Source organism: Saccostrea cucullata, unplaced genomic scaffold, assembly GCF_032062105.1.
Source record: "Saccostrea cucullata isolate Sc308-1 unplaced genomic scaffold, CSIRO_AGI_Scuc_v1 ctg1817, whole genome shotgun sequence".
In the NCBI taxonomy this organism is placed as follows: Eukaryota; Metazoa; Mollusca; class Bivalvia; order Ostreida; family Ostreidae; genus Saccostrea; species Saccostrea cuccullata.
In genome coordinates, this window is record NW_026928842.1 from 350517 (window position 1) to 362199 (window position 11683).

Sequence of the window (11683 nt, forward strand, 5' to 3'; positions counted from 1 at the left end):
CTGTATACAACGCTCAAAATGAAATAGGGATATAACAAACATTATTCAAGCTCAAAGTCCATTTGAATAATACAAGTCGGGAGCAGGACATATGCGCAGAGGTAGGATCAATTGCCATGGAAGAGTAAGCATCCCTTGCCGACCGGTAACACCCAGTGTGTTCTTTATCCTGAACAAGAAAAAAACGGCAAAATCGAACATAATTACATAAAACGTGCGAAAAGAAAAATTTTACTATCCTTTTTTCATCAACATATATGCCGGAAGCTATTATAGTCTCGTTTTAGAATATTGTGCCTACGTAGAGTTTTTTTTTGCATATCAAATCAGCTGGAAGATTTAAGCCCTAGCTAATGCAGGTGATAAGGGTATACATGCATTTCTGGAGAAGTAAGGTAAGTTGACGGTTGAAAAAAATTATCGGAGGCTTGGCTGTAGGCTGACAATCAGCCAAATATCCAAAAATAAAATAGATGGGTCAGACTTTGTATATCTTTCATTTCAAGCTTTCTGGGATATATCGAGTCGGGATGTGAGTGGAAGCAGAATTAGCAGATATTGAATAACACATGTATTATTCATAATAAGCCTTCGATATGTTGAACGCCACAGTGTTTTCTTCTTAATTCTCAAGTAGAATATTTTGGAAAAATTCTGCTTCATATGAATACAAAAAGTCCAAAAAGTCTGTCAATAACGTTGCGCAATTGGTACCCATGAGAATACCAATAGATTGTTGAAAGACATGATCTCGAAAAGATACACAGATATTGTCGATCAGAAACTCACAAATTAAAACATCCTTTAATGAACTCCAGAGTATCAGAATGTTTCAACAAAATATATATATTTTTTTTCAAATTACCAGTGACATGTACGTATATTAAATAATTCCATTTTGTGGAAAAAAGTTGAAAAGTGCAACAAAGAGTATCTCCCATCTCACCAATTTTATGGATAACCCTAAAAATAACTGTAAATAACATATGAATCAATCTTATACTTATATTTACTCTTCAAGGTAAATTGATGCTTGAAAAAGTTAGAGACACCTTAGATTTGAATGGCTTGCGTATTTTGATATTGAATCCAATATACATTTGTTCGGCAAAGCATTAAGAGGACAGATACTGGAATGATCGAGGCTTGAATTGGAATTGAAACAGATCTATGTCTTTTGGGTTTGATAAAGAAATGAATAAATTCCATTACATATTTCAAAAATGGGAAGCTTAATTTAGATTTATATGACTTTGCATATTTTGAATCTATCCGTATCCCACAGAACAATCTTAATCAAGATTTTCTGCAATGAACAACAAGTAATACACAAGTTGTTTCTTAAGAAAATTTTGCAATTCGAATTCCTTATTACATATTTATTGTAAGAATTTCATGTAAAAAATTATAAGAAATCGTGCAAATTCGTTCATTTAAGTGCCAGATTTATGAAGTTTAATCTTACCATTTACTTTTGAACATTTGATAGCGGAATTTACTGCGTTCAAGCTCTGCATAACGTTCTAGATAACCAACAAAACAGAGACCACAATCTGACTTTATAATCAAATTTGGAATTCAGATCACAAGTTATCTAGGAAACTGATATAACATAATAAGCAGCTAAAATTAAATGTATAAATCTCTCCACATTATGGAAACTTTCCCTACTCTTTGATTTTCAGAACATCAAACAGTTCCACTGAGAGGAGAGGCATATTAGCAGGCAGAGCGGCCTCCGCTGCAGCAAAACATCAAAGGCCACGCACATTGGAGAAATCTTATAAAACGCTTACTCGGAGATGAAGATATCTACTGCATCAGATAGAATTAAAAACATCTTTAATAAAATACTACCGAATGGCAAATTATTGCAGCCATCTTGTTATTAAGAGAGTTCCCCGCTGTTGTTATTTTGATTGGGAAAAAAGTCGTTCTGGAATCTATATTTCGTCGATTTATTTGGCAGATAGACGACAAACGTCGTTTTGATGTGCTTTACTTACTGTTTAACTGAGTTTTTAAAATAAAACCATTCGGTCAATAAATACTTGATTTTTTTGAGAGCTGATTAATGTTTTAAAGAATTTTACCACATAATTTAAACATCCGGTTCAAAGACACAAGTGGACTCAGGAGCATATTGGCGTACGTTGTGAGAATGAAAATTTTTAAACTGAATTAAAAACTAATAAATGATAATAAATTCAATATTTATTTGTTTGACAAAACACTAAGAGGACAGATATTGGAATGAGGCTTGAATAGGAATTGATACAGATTTAGAAGTCTTTTGAATATGATAAAGGAATGAATAAATTCTCTTATATATTTCAACAATGGGAAGCTGCTTTTTGTTGAATTTTTGTTGGATTTTGAAGTTTACAATAACTAGACAACAAGGACATCACAAAAGCCCCCAAAAAAGTTAAAAAAAACTTTATGTCTTCATTTTGAATTTAGAGGTATTAGCCATTGACCTGTTTAGCTTTTAGACTCTGCTACAATCGATCGCAACATGCAGTTTTTCATTTCTTAAGGATCTTTTTGTTCCATTCCCTTCCACTGTTTACAGAACGAAGTAGTAAACTAGAAGTACTTTGAACACTGAGCTCACAAAATGATATCCCAAGCTGCATCCTGTATGATTATAATGGCAAAGTCCATCTTTGCTATGGGTGTCAAATCAAAAGTTAAAATAGGAGGTGAAAAATGACATAATGTAACCAAAATCCTTAAAAGAATCATTAAATTTTATTCAGTGGTATATGAGGAGTTCCCCTCATTAGTATAGAAAAATGACGGTGTCCATGTCCGTTGCCATCATAATCATTAGGGAGACGGGTGTATCATTTAATGCATGAGCTCAGTGCTCACAGTTCCTCTAGTTTAATGTAAAAATGCGAATAGGTGATAATACCACTCATTTGAACCAGTTTATCAGCAATCAATATGAAGGGGTAATATCGCAATTCGATGAGGTCATATCACGTATAAAATATATTTAATAGAAAAAACTATTCCCCATTTTCAAAAGGTGAGTTATTTCCCCTGAAGGGAACTCTTTTACTGTGTTTAATACGCATGCGCTATAAATAGTCACTTCCGCGGACATTCTTGATGTAAACATGTTCATGGTGTATGCCTCTGTCATATGGAAAAATGTTATTGTGTTTGTGAATAAAAAGAAATCTTAACTGATTCGTATTTTTTTTAAATTGCCCACTCATAGTCTCTTTCTGGATTTGTATTAATCTGTGTAGTACTATAATAAGGTGCTGTGTGACTCCCCCCCCCCCCCCCCCCCCCCCTTACAAAAAAAAAAGAAACAAATTACTATTAAAATGCTGATACATATTCGAATAGGCCTATTAAAAAAAACACACAAACAAAAAAGCTAATTTTCGGTAGTGGATGTTCTGCAGACGGATCATCATTATTTACAAAATGTGCGGAACAAATTTTTAGTTATAAAGTTTTTACGAATTAATCTAGCCTGCTGCAGCCATATTTTTATTGTATCTCTAGGAATTTTTTGAAGACTGATGACATGTCCATCTACAGTTTTACCTCTGAAATTGCTGCATATACAGCAGTAGTTCGTCTTCCGCTACCGATACCAAGAAACTGCGTTTTTGCTCGATTGTATGTCATAACATAGAACTTTTACTTACAAGAACACATTTGGTGACAATTAAAGGCCTATTTCATTTGAATTAACCGTGTTTCTAGAATTTTCTATTTGTAAAATATTTGATTCACTATCTAGTATTAAAACTTTGAATGGAATTCTAAATGAATAATTTAATCTCATGTGCTCATGTAACGAAGAAAGACTAATTAAAATAGCATCGACCTGAATTCGTGTTACATATGTCGTATAAAGTCTGAGCTGCATTTAATCAAAGTTTTAGTGTAGGATCTAAGCATATGTACATGTATATTCCCGAGTAAAATACACATTTTGTTTTAGATCAGAGAATTGAGAGCAGAAACACGAAATTGATACAATAATTTCCTAGCGTATTTCTCGTTAATTAACTGAAAACAATCTTTTCTCAAGTGTTATTTTATTTTTTTAAAATCCTTTCAGTGTAAGTACATGTATTTATTTTTATAAGTTATTCTTTTTTTGCAAAGTGTGTAAATAAACAATATCAGAGAGAGAGAGAGAGAGAGAGAGAGAGAGAGAGAGAGAGAGAGAGAGAGAGAGAGAGAGAGAGAGAGAGAGACTCCGTGTAACTGACATACATGTACATCTGTGAAAAAATATATGTACCGTAATTTTATTGAATTCACAATTAAAAATTCTAATAATAATATTAATTTTCACAACTTTGGTTCATTTTCAGCTGTTCAACCCATTTACATATTCTCTGTACCTGTACGCACGGAGGGGGGGAGGAGTGCAGGGTCAAGGGGTTTAGCCCAACCCCCACTTTTTTCCCAATATTACTTTTTCTATTGAAAATGTTCATTGATAGACAGGTTGTCAACCCCAGCCCCCCCACCCCACACACTCAGTTTATACTACGGTAAAGTTATATAAGGGAAATGTAGTATTGTATGCCAAGGAACTGGTACTGAAATAAGTATTAGCTTTTTCAACTTTGGGCAAGGTTTTTCTTTGCTTGCCAACTTTTCCAGGTAAGAAAAAAAAATTTCTTTGGCTACCCCCCCCCCCCCTTTTAAAGACGATGCTATAGGTGCCTGGCTAATTCGTATAGCTTTCTAGAAAGGGGGGGGCTAACAGACCCTTTATAAAATAATTTATTATCTAAAAAAAATGCAAACCATTTCCTTCTTTTAAAATTTTTAAATTCAGCGTGTAAGTTGATCACTATTTTGTTGGATTATCGTAACATGTAGTCCGCGGAAGTTATGCTAGTGTTGAAGAGTTCCGATTTTGAGGGGAGATAACTCACTTTTGAAAATGGGGAATAGGTTCTATAAGAGCAATGAGCTTACTAAATGATACCCCCCCCCCCCCGATTCTATTATGAATATAATTGCAGTTTCCACGTTTTGCTATGGAAAACCCAAAATGTGTGTGTCAGATCAAAAAGTACTAGCTCAAGCTTTGTTACGTGTATATAGATCTTTTGGAAGATCTCTTGCCCTCTCTGTATTGTTTTACGGTAATGTGTAATGAGGAATAACTCGTGGTGTCCCATGTTATCAGAAGCCACCACATCTCACGTCATACCATAGGTAAGAATATAATGACAATGTCCATGTTTTGCTACGGGAAACCCAAAATATGTGTCGGATCAAAATGTAAAATAGGTGGTGCACAATGGCATTATGTAATAAAGATTCTCTGAAAGTCTCATCAATTTCATTCAGTGGTATAAGAGGAGTTGCGGATAAGAGATGGGTACCCCAAAGCGTAACAGACGGACGGACGGGCATCCCGATTACTATATACCCTCCCGTTTTTCAAGCTGGGGTATAAAAAAAGGATTGATGACACAAATGTGGAGAGGCACCTAAATTTATATCTACTCGATCATTAAGCTGTACATAACATACTAAACAGGAATATACAATCATAAACACGTGTACAAGTGTTGAACAGGAAAACACTCTGGATTACAGAAGGATTACAGAAGGAACTAAAATGACGATGAACTTGTGTATCCTAAATAACCTTGCAAGTGATCATTGTGCTGCAAGTCAAATTAGTGCTATTATAATAAAAAAAATAGAGGTAGTGTGAGCACTGAGCTCACTAAAAGATACCCCCTCCACCACCCATATGATTATAATGACAAAGAGCATGTCTTGCTCTGAAATATCCAAAATAAAAGTGAGATCAAAAAGTAAAATAAAAGGTGTACAAAAGCACTATGTTAAAAGGAATCTGTGAAAGTATCATTAAATCTTATTTGAAGTGGCATAAGACTGAGGAGTTGCATGAGATATGGATACCCCTAATATTACAGAAAGAATGGCAATGTCCATGTTTTGTCATGGCAAACTAAAAATTTGTGTCCGAATTGGAGGTGAACAATGGCGCTATGTAACAAGATTCTGTGAAAGTCTCCACAAGAGGAGTTGAGGATAAGAAATGGGTACCCCGTTCGAAGCGTAACGGACGTACAGACCTTTGCATGGTCCGTCCGTCCGTTACTCTTTGGGGTACCAATCTCTTATCCGCAACTCCTCTTATACCACTGAATGAAATGAATAAGACTTTCATAGAATCTTTAGTTGTTACGTGGTGACATTGTGCACATCCTATTTTTTTGGGATCGGACACATATTTTGGATTTCCTTGAGCTAAACAAGGATACGGCCATTCTTTCTAAGATATTGAAGGTGCCCATCTCTTAAGCTTATATCTGCAACTCCTTTTGTACCACTGAATAATTTTTTTTAATACACAATGTCAATGTCATTCTATTTTACTGTTTGATCTGACACTTATTTCGGGTTTCCAAGAGCAAAAATATGGACTTTGTCATTATATACACAGGGAGGCGGGGTTTTCAATCGTATCATTTAGTGAGCTCATTGCTAACAACTAGTACCACTAGTTTTATCTATTTTGTTTAGTAGTTTCCTCTTGTTGGTGATGCCTCCCCCTCCCTTTAAAAATAAATTTTGCTTCCAATGGACTTTTTTAAGCATAGGAGCAGTTAGAAATATGTGAAATGCTCAATGTGTTAATTTTAAACTGAAAAGGAAGTAACATAACACTATTTACTAGTTTTAAAATCGGGGAAAAGGTCCAAATTTTGCGCCAACTGATAATGAAAGAAAGACAACTCACATGGAAAAACTCTCCTCAAAGGAAGGAAGATTTCGTATGAGTTGATGTAAACAGAGCACGGACCACCACCCTGTACCGATGTCATGACTAACATAACGTGTCAATTGCTTCATAACAAAATTAATTGCAATGGCACGATATTCGTGGAAGAAGAAGAACCACTCACATACACCGATGAATGGTTCTGGATTTACCTGGGCATTTACGTGGGTCTTGTGCTGCTTGCAGGTATAATATCGAACGTTCTCGAATTTACTCTGCTCTTACTTTCACTTTTCCGGGTGAGATTAAGTAATCCTACACCTGAGAACACTATTATAATGAAATGGCTTTATGCATTTATATTTTGAAGAACAGCTTGAAGTGCTTATTTTTCAATGTTATTTTTCTCGTTGCATGTGCATGAATTTAATTTATCATTTCATAAACTTATTATGAGTAAAATATTAAATTTTTTTGTATTGCGTTGTAACTATAATAATATCCCGATTTTCCGATTGCATAAAAGGACACATTTTTTATTTAAAAAGGATTTTTCAATTGGTAAGGGGTAAAATATCCTTGATGTTACTTGATAATGAAATTTTATTTACACAGGTCTGATGTCAGGGTTAACTATGGGTCTTCTCTCTCTGGATCTGATGACCCTTAAAATAATGAAGGATGGGGGAACCCCAAAACAACAGAGACAGGCCAAGAAGATCCTCCCCATCGTAAAGAGACACCACCTTCTCCTTGTCACATTACTGCTGGCTAACGCCGCCGCGGTGGAGGCCATGCCAATCTTCTTAGACAGAATCTCTAGTCCCGTGATAGCCATTCTTGTTTCTGTCACTGCTGTACTTATATTTGGAGAGTAAGTTCAATGAATTCGGTAGAACTGATACTTTACCTTTCGAATGTGTTACATTGTGTTTTGATAGCCTAAAAGATTTAAAGACTTTGGGCAGTTTTAGAACATATATATTTGCTCAATAATAATTTGAGTAAAGTTGTATCAAGTATATATTTTATGTAACTTTTTTTTTTTTGAATAATGTACATGTAGATATGAGTTTATTTTTTTTTTGGATGGACTTTATAATGTACGGTACAAGATTGTTCGTAAAAGTTATTGCTAGAGAAATCAACATTCAGAAATTGCATAGACCTTTTAACTAATGAATTGTAGGGTTGTTCCACAAGCAATATGTACCAGATTTGGACTGGCCATTGGAGCGACATTAGCCCCGTAAGTAAACAGAAAAAATTGCAAGCTTTAGACAATGACTTTATTAAAGTAAGCTCAACTTGATTTAATGAATTGCAAAGAATTACATTTACATCACCCTGTTAGGCTCAGTGAGTACATGCACCGGTACATGTATTGTTCTTTGAAGATATGTTAAAGTGGCATAGATACATTTTAAATGCACAATAAATTATGTATACATGCAAGAAAAATTAATCAACTGTTCGTATAACACAATAACATTCTTTTTTCTTTCTGCAGCATTGTTTACCTGCTGATGGCCCTCCTATTTATAATAGCCTGGCCACTGTCCAAGCTCTTAGACTGTGTTCTGGGTGAGGACCACGGGACTTTCTTCCGTCGAGCCCAGCTCAAAGTTCTGGTAGATCTGCATGGTCCTAACTCTGAAGCCAATGTACACCACACACAGGATGAGGATGATGATGAACCTCTGTCCATTGACGAAGTTCTAATAATTAAGGTATAGAAAACCTTAAAAAGGATACAATTTACACTGAAATTATCATTTGGTTTCTGAAGATGTTTACCATAGAGGATTCTAAGAAAGTGATCCTTAAATTGCTGTTTTGTAAGTGACTCCAAACAATGAGAGAAGACCAAGATTTTTCAGATTTTTTTTTTGGTACCATGACATAAAGAGAAATCTTTAGCTCATGAGTTTTTTTGGTAGTAGCATTTGACATTAACGTAAAGCCTTTGATTCTGTTATAAGGTTCCCTTCACAGAAAGATTGAAACTTTGATTCATTTTAGGGTGCCCTTGACATGAAGAATAAAACTGTGAAGGATGCCATGTTGCCGCTTTGTGATGTGTTTATGGTTGATGCAGATGCAGTGATGGACAAAGCTACTATGTGCAAGGTTTGTCATAATTATCTAACCATATTAGGTACATGGAAATTATTCCATTTTAGATTAGCTTCCTGGTATCACCATAAAAGTACTTTTCCCACTTGTTGTTATTTCTATGCAGCTAAAAAATTTCCACATAAATTAATTCCAGCATACTTAAAGCATATTCAAGACATACGGTGGTATTTTGTTTCAGATTCTCCATCAGGCTCACTCAAGAGTTCCTGTGTATGAACATGATGCAAGTAATGTGGTAGGTCTCCTGCTGGTAAAAAACTACATCATGTTAAACCCAGAGGATAAGACCCCAGTCCGAGACCTACTGAAGAATGAATGCACGACAAACCTGATGCATGTCAATGATGACTTGCCACTCTATGATCTATTAAATATGTTCCAAACAGGAAAAAGTAAGAGGCTTAACAGTGTAACTGTTTGATATCAAAATATCAGAGTCTATAATGTAAACCAGTTTTTATTCGATGCAAGAAATATCTGTAGAGTAATCAAATTTGGTCAAAACTTGATTTTTTTTTTTTTACATTTAGTAAGATTACAATTTGTGCGCTAGATATTTGTAATCTCAGTTAAGTGGAATACTAGATGTTATACTATAGAGGCACCCTTTTAATATGAAAAAAAAATCTTTGCTTTCACTTTTTACTTGATTTTTTTTTTATTTTTAATTCTTTACAGGTCACTTAGCATTTGTGAGAAAACACACAGAAATAACAGAGACAGTTGAAGGTTATGAAGTGGAATTTCTGCCAGAGACAAATGAGGTGTGGATAATTAATGACCAAATATTTAGGATGATGACTGTTTGAATTTTTTTTCCTATTCAGCATTTACAAAATTGAGCCCCCCACCCCTTAAATGCATTGTCTTCATTTCTTGATTATGTTAAAGTATTATGTTCACACAACTGCATTATACTATGATAGATTACTCCATGTTTTAATAATGATTTAATCATTAGCGAGAGTTTGATAAAGCCAATCATAGTAACATACTATCAAGAATATGAATGATTAAACACTTAAATATACCGGTAATCATATTTTGATAAATATGCATCATCCATGTATTTCTGTTTTCTTCAGATCATTGGAATAATAACCTTGGAAGACGTGATCGAAGAATTAATTCAGGAGGAGATAATTGACGAGACAGATGTTTACATAGATATCCACCAAAGAATTCAGGTCGCCAGGGCAAAGGCCAGGAGAAATGTAAGTCTAGCTTGGATTTATATACATATACCCTCTTTTTCATGCAAATTTAAAATTATTTTCTTTTTAAGGTTGTTAGCTTAAATATTTCTTATCCACCCATATTATGTTTTTGCAATAATTTTTTCATCCATTTGAAAAACATTTTGTCTTCTTGTCACTTTTGATGGTTTATGTATTAATCTTTTAGTTTACCATGTATTAACAACAATTTGTATAAACCTGTTAATACACTTATACTATGAATTACCTTTATATGTGTCTCTGCCTTAATTCTATTTGGTACATGTATTAAAAGTTTTCTATATATTTTTTAAAGCAATATGAGCTGCATTTTAAAATTTTTTTAGAAATTTATTTTGCTGTAAAAATGTGTTATTATGATTGATTTGTGTGTATTTTAAACTCTTATGATAAATAAAACCAAAATAATATTTGAAATTGTTTCATAAGAAATATTTCTGTACAGTCGAATGTATAGCACTAAATAAGAAATCATTATTGTACAGGACGACAATAATGTAATTTTGCTTCAATAAAAGCTTATAAAAAGTTCTTACATCGCAAATATGTACATTAGAAATATATAAATGTTCTTTTTTCTATCATTGAAATAGTTGATTACAAATTTGCAACAAAATTTTCCCATGTCAAATTTGCATCTCATATTGCTTTAAAATTCTTCTTCCCCAATTTGTTTAATATGCCCTACCTGTTATGTGAAAATGAACGAATATAATTATAAGATATTCCAGCTCAATGTACACAGTTGCTTTATTATTTTACACTTAGATGCTTAATCGACTTCACTCCCTCGAACATGACAGGAGTAATCTCCCTTCTGCCAGTAACCCAACTGAGTTAGATGATTTAGTGAGTGGTGACTTATATATGGTCTCTGTTGTCTCCCTTGATCTCCAGTAGCTTTATAGCATGATGTCAGTTATAATTTGATGTTTTGTTTATACTTAGAAAGCATAAGCTTATAAATCTCTATGAATCTGCAATTGACAGGCCAGCTTTTGTATTTAACATTTCTTGATCTCCATCATTTAAAACTATATTTCAAGTTTGTTTTAATATACATATACCTGTAGATTCTTCCAGAATAAAATTATTAATTTTTTGCACAATTACTTAACATAAGTAAAAAATTAGCAAATTTTTCTTCATAAATTAACTAAATATAATATATGTGTATGCATAAAAGCTTTTGCAAAGTGATACTGTGTCAAACTGCCAAATAATTTTCCTCCCAATGTAAATTTGACCTAAATTATGATATAATCATTCTTTAGAAATGGGTTCAGAACAATTGAATGAAAATTAAACATAGTTAAAAAGTCCCTATGATTCTGCAGTCATACATCTGTATTCTATAGACTACATAAATCATGCCATTGTAGATGATAATAACCGATTCTACAATGTTTATTGCTACTAGCTGTAATACTAGCATAACTTTCAGATAAATATCTTTTATCATATCATAATGTATCAAAAGTTTTGCTCAATATATACAGGTGATACATGTACACACATTCCTATATACATTGTACATGTAGTTTCAGGG

General features: G+C 33.6%; 1 protein-coding gene across 1 annotated transcript; it reads left to right on the forward strand.

Moving 5' to 3' along the window:
* Window positions 1–6810: 6810 nt before the first annotated feature.
* LOC134278894 (uncharacterized) lies at window positions 6811–11113 on the forward strand. The gene is made up of 9 exons (XM_062761194.1): window positions 6811–7003; window positions 7373–7631; window positions 7947–8006; window positions 8268–8487; window positions 8780–8887; window positions 9075–9288; window positions 9575–9660; window positions 9982–10110; window positions 10903–11113. The coding sequence occupies exons 1-9, from the start codon at window positions 6859–6861 to the stop codon at window positions 11032–11034; spliced, it is 1353 nt and encodes a 450-aa protein (XP_062617178.1). The 5' UTR covers window positions 6811–6858; the 3' UTR covers window positions 11035–11113.
* The last annotated feature ends 570 nt before the right edge of the window (window positions 11114–11683 follow it).